Here is an 18,240-nt window from a genome sequence, read left to right as displayed (position 1 = left end):
TCATGTTTTCGAACTGCTAGGTTGGCAGAAGCCGGGACTGACAACGGAAGCTCACACCGCTCCCCAGATTTGAACCTGTGACCTTTCGGTCAACAAGCTCAGCGGTTTAACCCACTGCACCACCAGGAGCTCCTTGTGATCTGCACTATGTCATATTGAAGGGCTAACTAAAAGCAAACAATAGCTTTGCAAAAGTTCAAAGGCGTGACTTTGAGTAAAGTACTAATAAATAACTACAAGCATGCAGATTCCTTAGGGAAATGTCCCGTTTAATTCCTTAGGGAAATGTCCCATTTAATTAACAGATACCTTAATTGTGAAGGACCATTTATGCAGAAATGCTATCTGAAAGCGATCACTCTAATTAAAAAGTAAATCATGTGTCTCCCTTCTTGCTGGCATATTTAATACAGAATGTAATTGGCTTTAATTAGCTGTTTTATGTTACTGGATTCAACTCAATGTATTGTCAACTGGATCAGTTCACACAGAATCATAGAGTTAGAAAAGACCTCGTGGGCCATCCAGTCCAACCCCCTGCCAAGAAGCAGGAAAATCACATTGAAAGCACCCCAGACAGATGGCCATTCAGACTCTGTTTAAACGCCTCCAAAGAAGGAGCCTCCACTACACTCCAGAGCAGAGAGTTCCACTGCTGAACGGCTCTCACAGTCAGGAAGTTCTTCCTCATGTTCAGATGGAATCTCCTTTCTTGTAGTTTGAAGCCATTGTTCTGTGTCCTAGTCTCCAAGGAAGCAGAAAACAAGCTTTCTCCCTCCTCCCTATGACTTCCTCTCACATATTTATACATGGCTATCATGTTTCCTCTCAGCCTTCTCTTCTTCAAGCTAAACATGCCCAGCTCTTTAAGCCGCTCCTCATAGGGCTTGTTCTCCAGACCCTTGATCATTTTAGTCGCCCCCCCTCTGGACACATTTGTCACGTTTGGTATAGAATAAAAGGTAAAGGTTGTCCCCTGACATTAAGTCCAGTCATGTCTGACTCTGGGGTGTGATGCTCATCTCAATTTCTAAGCCGAAGAGCCGGCGTTGTCCATAGGCACCTCCAAGGTCATGTGGCCAGCAAGACTGCATGGAGCGCCGTTACCTTCCCACCGGAGCGGTACCTATCTATCTACTCACATTTGCATGTTTTCAAACTGTTAGGTTGGCTGAAGCTAGGGCTGACAGTGGAAGCTCACGCCGCTCCCCGGAATCAAACCTGCGACCTTTCAGTCAACAAGCTCAGCAGCTCAGTGCTTTAACCCATTGCGCTACCGAGGGCTCCTTGGTATAGAACAGTATTTCTCAACCTGGGGGTCAGGACCCCTGGGAGGGTCATGAGGGGGTGTCAGAGGGGTCGCCAAAGACCATCAGAAAACACAGTATTTTCTGCTGGTCATGGGGGTTCTGTGTAGGAAGTTTGGCCCAATTCTATCGTTGGTGGGGTTCAGAATGCTATTTGATTGCAGGTGAACTATAAATCCCAGCAACTACAACTCCCAAATGTCAAGGTCTATTTTCCCCAAACTCCACCAGTGTTCACGTTTGGGCATATTGAGACTTCGTGCCAAGTTTGGTCCAGATCCATCATTGTTTGAGTACACGGTGCTCTCTGGGTGTAGGTGAACTACAACTCCCAAACTCAAGGTCCCACCAAACCCTTCCAGTATTTTTCTGTTGCTTTTGTATGCAAAATTTGGTTCATTTCCGTCATTGGTGGAGTTCAGAATGCTCTTTGTAGGTGAACTATAAATCCCAGCAACTACAACTCCTCAATGACATAATCACCCCCCCCCCCCCCCGTACTAAAATTTGGGCGTATCAAGTATTTGTGCTAAATTTGGTCCAGTGAATGGAAATACATCCATCCTGCCTATCAGATATTATTTACATTATGATTCAAAACAGTAGCAACACTATAGTTATGAAGTGGCAACAAAAAAATTTTATGGTTGGGGGTCACCACAACATGAGGAACTGTATTAAGGGGTCATGGCATTAGGAAGGTTGAGAACCAATGGTATAGAATATCTATACCCTTTGTAGAATACATTGAGAACATTGTCTTTTGGGTGTTGGGCCCATAACCCATTTTGTTAGGGAAACCCTTAATCTATTCTACAGTAACTAAACTGTTCCTCATTGAGGACTTGAGACTTGAGCAGTATAGGGTTGAATTCCAACATTAGGTACCCGATTAAGTCCATTGCTGTCCCAAGAAGCAGACTGCAGTGAGAAACTGGTCCTGATAAATGCAGAAATTATTCTGGAAAAACCCTTGTAATGTTACCTAGGAAACAAACTCCCAGCTCAGGCACAAATCTGATGGAAATATTTGTTGCCTTGTCAGATCTCTTGCCCTTAAGTTGCAACCTCGCTACCACCATAGAAATGTATTAAGGGGAAATGCGAAGAGAAAAGTTGCTAAGAGAGGAAACGTTATTTATAAACATACACACAAGTTGAGATTTCCCTTTCTAACCTCTCTTCTTTTTTGGAACATGTTATCTGGTTTGTTGGGTGGGTAGAATCCATCCATCCATCTGGTGACTAACAAGGTCAGGAACATATTAAGGAAGTCGAACGTTTTCCAAAGGAAAGGGCTTCCCACTTTGAAAATGTTTCTCCGTACGTGTTCAAAAAAGTACTTAGTGGCACAGTATAACCGAATTGGCGTGTGCCACGTTATGCTAGATAGGGAGCAGTATTCAATCACATGAGCTTGCATTTGGTGTGTGTGTTTTGGGGGGGGGGGGGGGGTAATCCCTGAACATAGAATATTTACCTCTCAGAAAACTTCTTTACATGATAGTTTTCCATATTTGGGGATTTGTTCTGATGGGCCCAGTAGCTACAAAAAGGTTTCATTGCCCCACGTAGAGCGCATTGCAGTAGTCCAATCTAGAGGTGACCAAGGCATGAACCACCCCGGCCAGATCAGCCGTTGCGAGGTACGGTCGCAGTTGGCGCACAAGTCTCAATTGTGATATTGACAAGCTGGAATGTGTCCAGAGGAGGGAGACTAAAATGATCAAGTGTCTGGAGAACAAACCCTATGAGGAGAGGCTTAAGGAGCTGGGCATGTTTAGCCTGAAGAAGAGAAGGCTGAGAGGAGACATGATAGCCATGTATAAATATGTGAGAGGAAGCCACAGGGAGGAGGGAGCAAGCTTGATTTCTGCTTCCCTGGAGACTAGGACGCGAAACAATGGCTTCAAACTACAAGAAAGGAGATTCCATCTGAACATGAGGAAGAACTTCCTGACTGTGAGAGCCGTTCAGCAGTGGAACTCTCTGCCCCAGAGTGTGGTGGAGGCTCCTTCTTTAGAAGCTTTTAAACAGAGGCTGGATGGCCATCTGTCAGGGGTGATTTGAACGCAATATTTCTGCTTCTTGACAGGGGGTTGGACTGGATGGCCCATGAGGTCTCTTCCAACTCTACGATTCTATGATTCTATAAACAGAACCTCTATAAAGAACAAAATATAGTGGAGAGTTGTTTTTTTTCGGGGAGGGGGGGTTGCCCTTGATTTAGGGGAGTTGTAGTTCATCTACATCCAGAGAACACTATGAACCCAAACAATGAAAGGTCTGGACCAAACTTGGTACACATACCTGACATGCCCAAATCTGAATACTGGTGAGGTTTGGGGGAACTGATGTTGACATTTGGGAGTTGTAGTTCTGGGATTTATAGTTCATCTACAAACAAAGAACACTCTGAATCCCACCAACTATGGACCTGGACCGAACTTGGCAGACTGAACCCCGCATGACCAACTGAAAATACTGGTGGGGTTTGGAGGAACTGAGCTTGATTTAGGGGAGCTGTAGTTCACCTACATCCAGAACACATTGTGAACCAAACAACCATTGACCAGGAGCAAACTTGGCACAGAGAATCCATGACCAACTGAACATATTGGAGGGATTTGGGGGTAATTAGCCTTGGTTTCTGGGAGTTGTAATTCATCCTCATCCAGAGAGCATTAAACCCAATACCAATGACCGATCTGAACCAAAATTGGCACATAGATCCAGTGTGGCCAACTTTGAATACTGGTGGGGTGTGGGGGTGATTGACCTTGCATTCTGGGAGTTGTAGTTCATCTGCATCCAGAGAGCACTGAATCCATGTGATGATTAATTTGGACCAAATTTGGCACCCAGACTCAACATCGCTAACTTTGAATACTGGCAGGGTTTGGGGGTGATTGACCTTGCACTCGGGGAGATGTAGTTCACCCGCATCTAGAGAGCACTGAACCCATGTGACGAAGGATCTGGACCAAACTTGGCACACAGACCCAACATGCCCAACTTTGAATACTGGCGGGGTTTGGGGAGAATTGATCCATGATTTTGGGAATTGTAGTTTATCCACATCCGTACGCATTTTCTAATGGGAGCATTCATAAAAAACAAAAACAAAGACTGGTTTTTTTTCTAAGAAATGTAACCACAAATTACCTAACTGATATTAGCTAACACCCCAAAAAACCCATATTTTGCAAATAACCCGGACATCACCTGATACCCAAGCTAGTTATATGTTTAATATTCTGGTGTTCTATATATTGTGCATATGATATTTTCCGCAATCCCAGAATGCACATCAGAGTGCTTTGGGGCAAAAAAAAAATGTCTTGTTATATATGTGCTTTTGTCCTTCTTTCAAGGGAGAAAAACAAACCATACAAATATGAATATCAGAAGACAGGAAGTTCACTTATACCAGAGCAGTTTATCTATCTGCATTTTATATCTTCTGACTGGCAGTCACTCTGAAGGCACATTAATAAATATAAGCCTTTGTAAAAATAACGATAACAACAGTACAATGACAGATAAAAAAGAACCCCATGCAATAGTTTAGTAGCCATATGAAAAAAGTTGGAAAAAAATGAAGGAAGAGGTACAGGAGAGAGCAAGATTGCAAGAAAAAAAGAAATATTTAATCCAGTGATTTCCAAGTTTCCTTCTTCCACCTATTTTGGACTTCACCTCCAAAAGTTCCAGTCAATTTGGCCAACAGTCGTGTATCTGGAGAGCTGAGGTCCAAAACAGCTGGAAGACCAAAGTTTGAGAAACACTGCTGCAACCTGTCATCCTATGGGAATATGGATACGGGAGGTAAGATTCATGAGCGTGCATGCATCACAGAAAAAGAGGGAAGATGAATCTGCCACTTTGAGAAGTTCCTGATAATAAGCTGGAGTTCCTTAACCATTTGGAAGCAATTCTCAAGGCATGTAATTTCTTCTCCGTGACATTCCCACTCATCCACAAATTCCCAATGGCCTTCGTCATGCTTATATTGTTTAAAGATAACCAGGTTCCCTCTTAAACAATGTTTGTTAGCCAACTTTAAGTAGTCTTTAAAAAAATTAAAATCCTTGAATACCAACAATACAAAAGACATACTATATATACTCAAGTATAAGCCTAGTTTTTCAGTCCCTTTTTTAGGCTGAAAAAGCTCCCTTCGTCTTATACTCGAGTCAAGGTTATTTATTGTTTTACTCTGTTATAAGTATTATTTTTATTACATTTATTAACTTACTCTATTATTACATTTACATTATTTTACTCTATTATTATTTTATTACATTTATTATTTTACTCTATACTAGCCGTCCCCTACCACACGTTGCTGTGGCCCTCATGGGAGTTCTGTGTGCCAAGTTTGATTCAATTCCATCGCTGGTGGAGTTCAGAATGCTTTTCGATTGTAGGTGAACTATAAATCCCAGCAATTACAACTCCCAAATGTCAAGATTCTATTTTCCCCAATCTCCACCAGTGTTCACATTTGGGCATATTGAGCATTCATGTAGAGTTTGGTCCAGATCCATCATTGTTTGAGTCCACAGTGCTCTCTGGATGTAGGTGAACTACAACTCCAAAACCAAAGGACAATGCCTACTAAACCCTTCCAGTAATTTCTGTTGGTCAGGGGAGAACTGTGTGCCAAGTTTGGTTCAATTCCATCATTGGTGGGGTTCAGAATGCTCTTTGATTGTAGGTGAACTATAAATCCCAGCAACTACAACTCCCAAATGACAAAATCAATTTTTTTGAGTGAAGGACATACATTGGGTTGTTTGGTGTCTTGTGTCCAAATTTGGTGTCAATTCGTCCAGTGGTTTTTGAGTTCTGTTAATCCCACAAACGAACATTACATTTTTATTTATATAGATATTACTGTTTTGATTACATTTATTATTTTATTCTATTTATTATTATTATTATTATTATTATTATTATTATTATTAAAAGGTTGTAAAGTTAAGGTTGTCCCCTGACATTAAGTCCAGTCATGTCTGACTCTGGGGTGTTGTGTTCATCTCCATTTCTAAGCTGAAGAGCCGGTATTGTCCATAAACACCTCCAAGGTCATGTGGCCGGCACGACTGCACAGAGCGCCATTATTATTATTACATTTACATTATTTTACTCAGTTATTTTTATCACATTTATTATTTTGCTCTCTTTATTATTATTGGAAGGATATGTAAGCACATTTACATTGAAGAAGGTTAAAATAATGGTTTAATCAGAGTTGGACAGTCTTATCTTAAATTACAGTTCGAAAACATTTATCCTACTAATGCCTCAATTAATGTAATTTTATTGGTATCTATTTTTATTTTGAAATTTACCAGTAGTTGCTGCATTTCCCACCCTCGGCTTATACTCGAGTCAATACATTTTCCCAGTTTTTTGTGGTAAAATTAGGTACCTCGGCTTATATTCGGGTGGCTTATACTCGAGTATATACGGGTAGTTAAATGATTGTGTGAATGGGACATTCATTAAGTAAAATTCCCTAACTACACATGTTAGTGCTGACTCCATACCTAACTACGCGAGGACAAGTAGAATATGCCGAAGGAGAGAGTCAGCCTTATTGCTTTTAAAAATTCCATATTTTTAATTCATATTTCATTTCTGTGTATATGATTGCCTAAATAAACATATCCCAAACATGGACAGGTTCCAAACTTCCCTGTTGTCATCATCCTGCCCTTGGAGAAGCTAGGATGGAGTTTGGTCAACCATAAGGCAAAATGACACAACTGCCCTCACAAAATGGATTTTAAGTACCATTATATATTACTCCATGCCTTCAAAAACAACCTCAGCTAAGTAGAGCGTGTCTCCTCTGAATGAATGCCTGGAGAAGGTAATGGGCTGGAAGAGGAAAAACAAATTGAAACTGAATCCAAAAAGACAGAGGTGTTTGCCATCTGGGGGTGGAGGTGTGTCAACCAGTCCTGGATGGGGTTACACTCCCCCTGAAAGATTGTGCCAGCAGCTTGGAAGTGCTCCTAAATCTGTCCCTCCAAATGTCAGCCCAGGTAGATATGAGGGTCAGGAGTGTTTACTATCAGCTTACTATACGCCAGCTGAGCCCCTTCCTAGATTTGGAAGACCTGAAGATGGGAGTGCATGTGTTGATAACCTCAGCATTGGACATCTCCAATGCGCACATTGGGCTACCTCTGTACCAAGTTCGGAAACTCCAGTTAGTTCCAAATACGGCAGCCAGATTGGTTACAGGAACATCTAGGAGTGAGCATATTACACCCATTCTAAAATCATTCCACTGACTGCCAATTAGTTTCCGGGCAAAGTACAAAGTGTTGGTTATGACCTTTACAGCCCTACATGGTTTAGATCCAGGTTACCTACAGAATCGCCTTCTCCTGTACAATCTGTCCGAAACACTGCTGCCCTGAGTCGCCTTTGGGCTGATATGGGTGGGATAGAAATAATGCAAATAAATAAATAAATAAATAAACACTGAGGTCCTCTGGGGGTGGTCTGCTCCAGCCTTGCAATTAAAGATCCATCTCTTCTGGCAGATCTACCCAATCATGAGTTTTGATTTGTACCACTATATGTCAATTCTGTAGCTGGGTTTGGTATAAGTTTTCGTGTGTGTGTGTGTGTGTGTGAAATTTAGTAATTTATTGTATTTTTATATCCATTTGTTTTTGAATTTGTTATACCCTGCCTCGAGCCATCAGAGAGGCTGACAATAAATAAAATGTATTATTATTATTATTATTATTATTATTATTATTATTTGAAACACAACAAGATGAGTCCACAGCAGACACTCTGCTGGCTGTTGAATTGGATCACACGTCGGACACTTCCCAAGTGTCTAGGACTGTGTGATGTATCAGCAAATAATACGTGCAGATCCCAGTAAGGTGGCCTTTTGCAGTTGGCAGATGGTAATTTTGTCAGAGCCGATTGTGTTTTAAGTGCAGGCCAAGGTCTTTAGGCACTGCACCAGTGTGCCAATCACCACTGGCCCCACCTTTATTGGTTTGTGCCACAGTCTTTGCAGTTTAATCTTTAAATCCTCATATTGTGTCAGCTTTTCCTGTTGTTTCTCTGCAATCCTACTGTTACCTGGGATTGTAACATTGATGATCCATATTTCTTTAACACGATCGTGAGGTCAGAAGTGTTGTGTATTATTATTATTATTATTATTATTATTATTATTATTATTATTATTGGTGAGTAGGGGCCCCCCGGTGGCGCAGTGGGTTAAAGCACTGAGCTACTGAGCTTGTTGACCAAAAGGTCGCAGGTTCAATTCCAGGGAGCGGTGTGAGCTTCCGCTGTCAGCCCTAACTTCTGCCAACCTAGCAGTTCGAAAACATGCAAACGTGAGTAGATCAATAGGTACCGCTCTGGCGGGAAGGTAACGGCACTCCATGCGGTCATGCTGGCCACATGACCTTCAAGGTGTCTATGGACAATGCTGGCTCTTCGGCTTAGAAATGGAGATGAGCACCACACCCCAGAGTCAGACATGACTGGACTTAATGTCAGGGGACAACTTTTACCAACCTATGGACCTATTATTATTAATGATGCCTAGCTATCAAACCTGCTCTCAGAAAGCAAGGCATAATTGTTATTCCTTGTCGTTCCCCAGTGTTCAGAGGCTATGAAGCCAGTTTGCCTATGGAAGATGGTTGCCATGTTTGGATTTACCAGTCAACTATTGGAAAATGCAGATAGAATCACTAGCCTAGGATGATCATGGAGAAAAAAGTCATCCACTTAAAACCAACAGAGGTGGGGAGTAAAAGCCAGTTAGTTCCACAAGGCAAACAGGGTTAACAACAACAACAACAACAACAACACTTCATTTTTCTCATCACTTCTAGATGAGGGAGAGGGGGACTTACCAGGGTTTCCTGGGGCGCAGAGCTGACTGAGGAAAGAAGTGCATAGGTGGAAGGAGAGAAAAGAGGGAGAGAGAAAGAGACAGAATTGAATCCCAGAATCAAAAAGCCAAGAAATTCAAAGCAAACACGTATCGCCCAGTAATGCTAAGATGCAGGACAAAAGAGGGGAAAGACCTATGAACCCAGGCTCCAAGCTAACTAAAATAAATATAGTTATAGGGGTGATGCCATAGTTCTTCCCGCTTCCCTTCCCAAACCAACTTTATCTTAGAGTTCAACCACTAGGGTGATGCTTGGCAGCTTTGAATATTTTAGCAATTTTGCCCTCATCAAATATATCTTGCTCACTGTTGGACTGCAGCAAAAATTGAGCTTCTAATGTGGGTTCGTTATACATCAGCCATATCTATAGTTTGGTTATATCCCAAGAAGTCTATATATGGAGGATCTCAGATCTTCTTTTATATAAACACTATGTGCTTTGGCCCCCCGACTCTGGAACTCATTGCCCGGTGAGATTAGGAAGGCCCCCTCCTTAGAAATTTTCAAGAGGGATCTCAAAACCTGGTTTTTCCGATGTGCTTTTGGAGAGTAGCCATATTATCATACACAGTTGCTCCCCTCAATGGTTTCTGTCCCCAGAGTATATTTCCCACCTGTATGAAGGTCTATATTTATGACCCCGTTCCTTTACGAGTTTCTCCCCCACAAACAATCTGCTCCATCCCTATCTCATCTTGATTTTAGTATTTTTAGTATCTTAGTTTTTATCTTGCACATGCGGCCTGCTCATTGTTATGTTATTTTATTTTACTGTGTACGATTTTGCTTTATCGTCTTTGCACTCATATGTTGTATGTATTTTACTGTGTTGTTATTGTGTTTTGGTTTTACTTTATTGTAATATGCTGTTGGGCTTGGCCTCAAGTAAGCTGCCCCGAGTCCCCATTGGGGAGATGGTGGTACGGTATTAAATAAAGATTATTATTATTATTATTATTATTATTATTATTATTAGACATATGGCGGCCAAAGTTATCCTTGAAATCATGTTATGAGTGCCTGGTAAAATTTCTAAAACTTGAGGAAGACCCAAGATTTACAGTGCTTGAAATAAGAGTGCTACATGCATGTATATGTATGAAGCAGGGAGAGTATCAAATTCTGTCAACATACTTATCAGACGCTGGGCTACTGGGGAGACAGGACTACTGGAGCAACCAACTCACCAGTAAAATGAATGAGTTTTTTCTGATTCACGCTTATGGCAATCAGTACCTGGTAAGGCAGAGCTGGACCCATGTGCCACTGGACAGCAATTAATCTGTATGAGCAAACCTCTTGTGTAAGGATATACTGAATATCTCCTTACACAATATCATAAACAGATCCATTAGTGCAGTGGTTCTCAACCTGGGATCCCCAGATGTTTTTGGCCTTCAACTCCCAGAAATCCTAACCACTGGTAAACTGGCTGGGATTTCTGGGAGTTGTAGGCCAAAACACCTGGGGACCCCAGGTTCAGAACCACTGCATTAGTAAGTGGATGGCAATCATGTACTTTCTGAGGTATCCTGGACCCAAACTCCCTAAATTCCTCACTATTAGCTATGCTGTTTTGATCAACACAATCACCCCCAACCTGCATGAGTGCAACCTCTACATACACCAACATCAAGACCCAATGAGAATAGAGCATTACAGGAAATGAAGGATGGAAATCCTCTACATGTATACTATGACCACTATTACTGATGTACCTGCAGTTTCGCTACCCTCATGTGACAATATTATTACTATCATCATCATTATTATTTAAGCTACAATTTGCAGACGTGATCTTATTTTATATGTTATTTTGATAGTGTTTTGTCATTCTGTTTAACAATGTTCTACCTTGCCCCAAGTCCCCATTTCTGCCTTGTCCAAAATTTTCTTTACATCCTTTTATTTAACCTACTCTCATGTTTTCTCATGCATATCCACTATCTGCCAGACAGAAAGGAAATTCCAATAATATTCAATCAATGTTATCTCTGTGCTTCCCCCCCCCCCCCCCCCCCCCCCTGAATTTTCTGCTCAAAGTAAAGTTCTCCAGTCTCCTTTTTTGGATATATGATTTCCAGCCTTTCCTTCCCATCTTTTAACTTTAGCTGTATTTCTCATGCATTAACTGGCTAATCAAAGCTGCTTCATTCGCCAAGTTCCTCAAAATTAAGAAAAAACTCAGATTTCAAGGTCCATTTAATGGAGATGCTTGCTTGCAAGCTACAACTTTGGCTTCCCCAGAGGTTGCAAACCCGGTCTTGCCAAACACCTGATCAGAAGATCAGAGAATGACCAACCCTCTTTTCAGTATTGAGGAGCTCAGTAGGATGGGACGGCTTACCTGAAGACCCAGAAGGTGGAGGCCCACCAGTCTGTTGCCAGATGGTGGCCTCAGCTGCCAGGCGCCTCACATAGCCCTCGTCTACACACATCAGGATATTCTCCGGTTTTATGTCTGTGTGGATGATTTTGCACTTGGTGTGGAGGTAGTCAAGGCCCTGCAATACCTTGGAAGGAAGATGCATAAAACGGTATGGAGGTGGTATCTAACTCCCATTAGATTGATTAAAAAATACCGTATAAGACGACTAGGCGTATAAGACAATCCCCAACTTTTCCAGTTAAAATATAGAGTTTGGGATATACTCGCCGTATAAGACTACCCCTCTTCCAACACACACCCAATAAAATTTTTAAAAGCATCAGATTTGATTTCAATATGGTAATTTTCCTATTACTGTACCTCCTTCTCTGCCTCTCAGATCTCGCACATGTGCACCTGCACCTCTTCACTGCAGCCTTCAGGAGCGAGATCTGAGAAGCAGAGGAGGAGGTACGGCAATAGGATACAAGGGTGTGCCAGACATGTAAAAGAGGTGTGTTTTTCTGGGCCCAGAGCCACTCTATCTCTTTTTTCCATACCCCGGGTGCCCCGGACGCCTGCAGCTTGCTCCGCCCTTCACTTCCACTTTCCCGGTGAGGCGCCCCTTCACCTCACCATCGGGACCACATTAAGTCCACGAATCCTGATGAATGGATTTTCTTCTATCGTACTTGTACAGCGTCGCCCTTAATGCTTTCATACAGTCACTGGATAAGGCAGGGACGCGGCCACTGCCATTTTTGAGCTCCCCCCACAATATGCACCAATCACAGATTCTCCAGTCCGGATTGGAAGTTTCAGCACCCACTCTATAAGATGACTCCTGGCGTATAAGACTACTCCCGCATATAAGACGACTCCCATGCATAAGTCTACCCCAGTGTATAAGACGACTCCTGTGTATAAGACTATTCCCGCGTATAAGGCGACCCCTGACTTTTGAGAAGATTTTCTTGGATTAAAAAGTAGTTTTATACGCCAGAATATATGGTACTCAAATAAGTGTTGGAGAGGGTGTCAGGAAATAGGAACACACCGGGATTGTGGCACAGCTGGCTGAGTGTCAGCTGCATTAAGATCACTCTGACCAAAAGGTCATTAATTCGAAGCCAGCCCGGGTTGGAGTGGGCTTCCAACCAATTGTGTAGCCTGTTGTCAACCTTTGCAACCCGAAAGACAGTTGCATCTGTCAAGTAGGAAAATTAGGTACCACATTGTGTGGGGAAGCTAAATTAACTAATTTATGAGGCCATAAAAAAGACTCCAGCAAAGCACTCCAGCAAAAGCATGCGGAGAATGCGGAAGTACTTCATCAGTGTCGCAGATGGATGATGAAAGCAACAGCTCCCCTGGCGGCCAGAAAAAGTTAAATAGCCTCTGTGTATGTCTGTATATGTTGTATGTCTAATTGGCATTTAATGTTTGCCATATATGTGTACATTGTAATCCGCCCTGAGTCCCCTGCGGGGTGAGAAGGGCAGAATATAAATACTGTAAATAAATAAATAAACAAACAAACAAACAAATAAATACCTTCATATGTGGTGGTCATGTAAAATTATACAAAAATTTTGGGAAAGCATATTCAAAGAAATAAGAGCAATAATAAAAATAGAGATCGAGATTACACCCAAATTAGCATTATTACTTATACATGACAATACAATTTCCTCACAAGAGCAGAAAGAATTGCTTTCTAACTTGATAACAGCAGTGAAATTGCTAATAGCAAAAAATTGGAAAAGAAAAAAAAAGAAATTCAATTAGAAGAATAGTATAGGGAAATTTGGAATATAGCTATTAATGTTAAGCTAACTTGCAATATTAAAATGAAAAGGGGAATATGGAAACAAACAGATTTTTGGAAAATATGGGGAAAATTTATTGAGTATGTGCTTAATGAGGGAAAGGGATATAAGCCAGCAACAGAAACAATGACATTTTGGAATTGTGAAATAATATGAGCTGGTTGGTCCTGGTGAAGGGGGCACAAACTAAGGGTAAGGGAAAGAGGGGGGAAATGGTTACTAATTATAAAGAAATAAAACATGTAAAAGTAGATAAAAGGTGTGTGGTAGAGGTATACATAGTATACGTTGTAATTGAAAGTTTTAAAAAAATGATAAGAAATATGCTTAAAGATGTTTCTGATTTTTTTACTGTTAGATTGTATATAATATGACATACTCTTCTGTCTACGATGTTGGGAAAAGAGGGAAGAATGTATGCTTATACATTTTGTTTGATAAATTTATATTTTTTAAGAAAAGGAAGGAAGATGCATGCTCAAGTGGGAAACAAATTAAAAGCTCTTCAATTTCCATGTCAAGAAATTGAGATTGCTTCACAATTTCCATGTCGAGTACCCTAGAGTCCAAACTGGGAGCATCTGAGCCTGAGCACCTTGTTAAGTACTATAGGCTGTGTTAGGAGGCCCCAGGAATAGAGAGAAAGAATTGTGAACCATCTAGACTCTTTGATTGAAAGGTAGTCGAAAATCAGCCAATGCGGCAAAATTACTTCCATGGAAAACAACACCCAGCATTTCCTGGGTGATACTGAGAGTTGTAAGTCTTCTGAGCTTTGATGATGCTAATGATAGCTCTCATAAATATTGGGAATGTAGTCTGGTACTCTGATCAACATTACACAATGGCCCCTGTATCTGCTGGACTACTGCTCACAGTTTTGTCTCCCGAGTCCTGTGATTCCCAACCCTTTTTCTGAAGAGGGACCACTTGACCAGGGACCACTTTGACCAGAAACCATTCTCCAACATTAATACCAAAAGGATTACAAATCAGTTTTGGTCAAGTTTATAATAATTATAATAATATTATAATGTAATACAATATACTACAATTAATAATAATATATTACAATTATATATTTTATATTAAATGTAATATTACTAATAATATTACAGTATAATGTTATAGTACCATGTAATATATAATATTAATATTGTGCTATGATAATAATATAATATAATGTATTTACTTTTTACTTGGAAGCCGCTCTGAGTCCCCTTCTGGGTGAGAAGGGGGGCATATAAATGTCGTAAATAAATAAATAAACAAACTTTAGATTTGGTTTGATTATTTGGGGTGCTGATTCAGAAAATCACATTGGATAGACCACATCAGCTCTAGTTTCTGATACAGAATGCATGCCATCCAGTAGTCACCATCTGCTCACCCACAGAAAACCATATTTAATTATCTAGAGCCACTGACCTTATTTTAGGCCTCGTGGTCCACCAGTGGGCCCACGAGTTGGGAACCACTGCCCTAGTCTGACAAAATAGGCATTTTCTCTGTCCAACAGATGATTATTTGCTTCAATTGGAAACTGTCCATAGAATTGCACTGGAGAACTTAACAATGCCTGATAGGCATTTTAGGTCCTCTAGCACAACTCTAAGGTATCCTTCTGCTGGAAGTTATTCATTCAATAAACAAATGAAATAAGAAGGTAAGGGATTATTTGGCTGCACAAATTGACCACAAACAAACCATCGTTTTGCAGGAACTTGCTAACAAGAGCCACCTTTACCTGACGTAGGATACTCTTGACACAAGGAATAGGGAGCCCTTGGTAATTGGACTTGATGATCCACTTCAACAGCTGGTGCCCTAAAACCTCCAGGACCATGCAAACATCTGGGGAGGGTCAAGTCAAGGAGAAACCGCCACGGTCAGAATAGCTTTCTTGAAGTGAGGAACCTATCAGCGCAGCATCCCTTGTCATTTCCTCCCCAAAAGTATTAATGAAGAATTAAAAAAAAAAAATCAGAATATGGGGGGAAAAAGAGAAAAACAGAAATGTATCAGAGAAAGAAATGCTAAACAAAGGTCTCTGGGGCACCCGCATATGCATCAAAGACATGGTGAAGTTTCAAATATCCACAAGACCTGGGTTCTTTTTTTTACAGCACAGGGATTGCAAGAGGAAAATATGGAAAGCAACTTCACAGCACTAATGCCATTCTGAGAGTTTGCCAGAATTTGGTTGTGGTTTAGAAAAAAATATGTGAAAAAGAGGTAATAATAATAATAATAATAATGAATTTATTACCTGCTTCTTCCTGCGGCTCAAGGCAGGATACAGTGAATATCCTCTTGCACAATGAATGAGCTTACAAGCCCAGCTTGTATGATGTATTATGCACTAAAACACCTTATAGCAGTGGTTCTCAACCTATTGGCCTCCAACTCCCAGAAATCCTAATAGCTGGTAAACTGGCTGGGGTTTCTGGGAGTTGTAGGCCAAAACACCTAGGGACCCACAGGTTGAGAACCACTGCCTTATAGGTTCTTGATCATTCAATTTGGGAGAAAATCTTTTAACAGCCCAAGGTAAACCCCCCCCCCCCCCCAAAAAAAGGCAGAAAGCATCTACAATCCATGCCCATATCTCATAAAAGCTCATTCTGGTTCAAACTGTCCTTGGAAAGATTTCAAGAGGCAAGTTGCAGAACTGAATGCTCTCCTGGAGAAACATCTCCAGATGTGCATGAGGCTTGCTTTCTCCCTTATCTGCTAGCTTTCTAACTAATGTAGTAGTGCTGTTATTTGTTTTCCTGATCTTGTACTCTTTTGCCTGCTGTCTACAAAGTGTTGTCTAGACCAGACATTCAGGTGAGGTGCTTTAAGAAACCATGTGTTTCAAACAAGATCCCAATATTGTTTGAACAAGAACATCAAGTGAATATATATATATATATACACAAAGTGTTGTCGATCTACAAAGTGTTGTCTAGACCAGACATTCAGGTGAGGTGCTTTAAGAAACCATGTGTTTCAAACAAAATCCCAATAATTGTTTGAACAAGAACATCAAGTGAGAATATATATATATATATATATATATATATATATATACACACATACACACACACACACACACACACACACACACACACATATTCAGAGTCCCCAAGGAAGGATACGGACACCATTGATCCCTGAGATCTTGAAATCATCAATCAACTGCACAATATTTTCCCGCTTGGGGTCACTGGGATCAGAGTCTCGCACCTAGAAGGGAGGAAAAAAGAAGTGCCAAGTAAACAGGTGAACTACAAGTTTCTGGAGCAATACTGAGGTTAGCAACTACAGGCATCTAAGCTAAAACTATTCATCTTTCAGTTACCAACCCAAGAGATATGCAGAGACGATATTTCTCTGGATGCAAAAATCACTTCAGGGAGAAGAGTTCCATTTCTAGCCCAACACAAACTAACCCGCAAGGGGAAATCAGTAGTTAAGGCATCTCATCAGGCTATTCTTTCTTCAGTTCCAGTCTTACCCATCCCCATAAACTATCTTAATAATAATAATAATAATAATAATAATAATAATAATTAGTAACTTTATTTTTATACCCTGCCAACCAATCTCCCCAAGAGGACTCGGGGTGGCTTACAAGGGACAAGCCCAAAAATTACAAATAATGCACAACAGATGAAAAACATCAGATATCTATATAAATAAAAATGTAATGTTCGTTTGTGGGATTAACAGAACTCAAAAACCACTGGACAAATTGACACCAAATTTGGACACAAGACACCTAACAACCCAATGTATGGCCTTCACTCAAAAAAATTGATTTTGTCATTTGGGAGTTGTAGTTGCTGGGATTTATAGTTCACCTACAATCAAAGAGCATTCTGAACCCCACGAAAGACGGAATTGAACCAAACTTGGCACACAGTTCTCCCATGACCAACAGAAAATACTGGAAGGGATCACTGTGGACTCAAACAATGATGGATCTGGACTAAACTCTACAGGAATACTCAATATGCCCAAACTCTTGACATTTGGGAGTTGTAGTTGCTGGGATTTATAGTTCCCCAACAATCACAGAGCATTCCGAACCCCACCAACGATAGAATTGGGCCAAACCTCCCACACAGAACCCCATGTGGGTCACAGCAACGCGTGGCAGTGGACGGCTAGTAAAGATATAAAAACAATCACAATTGTAAACAACAACAAAACAATATGGCTGAAATAAAGAACATAGCTGAGGTACAGGCTCAATGAATACAATACATTCTGAAGGGAGAGCAAGAGAAGTGCAACAATCGAGTAGGCAGGGCTGGAAATACTGTCATCAAAAGTGTTGAGGTAGACAATAAGAGGGCCGACATAAAGTGCTGAACTTAAAGTAGGGACAGGAAAATTACTGGTGGACTACTTAATCAAAAACACATCGGAACATCCAGGTTTTTAGTTGTCTCTCGAAAGAGGACAAAGTGGGAGCCTGTCCGATTTCCCCTAGGGAGAGAGCCGGGAAAGCCACCACTGAGAAGGCCCTCTCCCTCATCCCCACCAACCATGCTTGAGACGGAGGAAGGAGAGAGAGCAGTGCGTCCCCACATGATCTCAAGGTACACACTGGTTCATAGGGGAAGATGCGATCTCGGAGATAAGCAGGTCCTGCACCTTGAATTAGGACCGGAAACTTATTGGAAGCCAGTAGAGTTTCTATGTTTTGTGTATATTGTTTATATGCTTTGATGTTTTATATTTTATTGTTATGTTGATTATTTTATTTATTTTATTGCAATTAGTATTTT

General features: G+C 41.0%; 1 protein-coding gene across 1 annotated transcript in view; it reads right to left on the bottom strand.

The window, feature by feature from the left end:
• SRPK3 (SRSF protein kinase 3) overlaps positions 1-18,240 on the bottom strand; it is a 69,824-nt gene that overhangs the window by 26,538 nt on the left and 25,046 nt on the right. Inside the window, exons 6-9 of the mRNA XM_067464202.1 lie at positions 16,603-16,690; positions 15,207-15,313; positions 11,610-11,775; positions 9,221-9,246 (exon numbers count right to left, since the gene is read on the bottom strand). Coding sequence (XP_067320303.1) covers positions 9,221-9,246; positions 11,610-11,775; positions 15,207-15,313; positions 16,603-16,690 — 387 coding nt within the window. The remainder of the gene's footprint in view (positions 1-9,220; positions 9,247-11,609; positions 11,776-15,206; positions 15,314-16,602; positions 16,691-18,240) is intronic.

Source organism: Anolis sagrei, chromosome 2 (assembly GCF_037176765.1).
Source record: "Anolis sagrei isolate rAnoSag1 chromosome 2, rAnoSag1.mat, whole genome shotgun sequence".
NCBI lineage: Eukaryota > Metazoa > Chordata > Lepidosauria > Squamata > Dactyloidae > Anolis > Anolis sagrei.
Note: the sequence above shows the minus strand (reverse complement) of the source record. Positions and strands in the feature narration are given on the sequence as shown.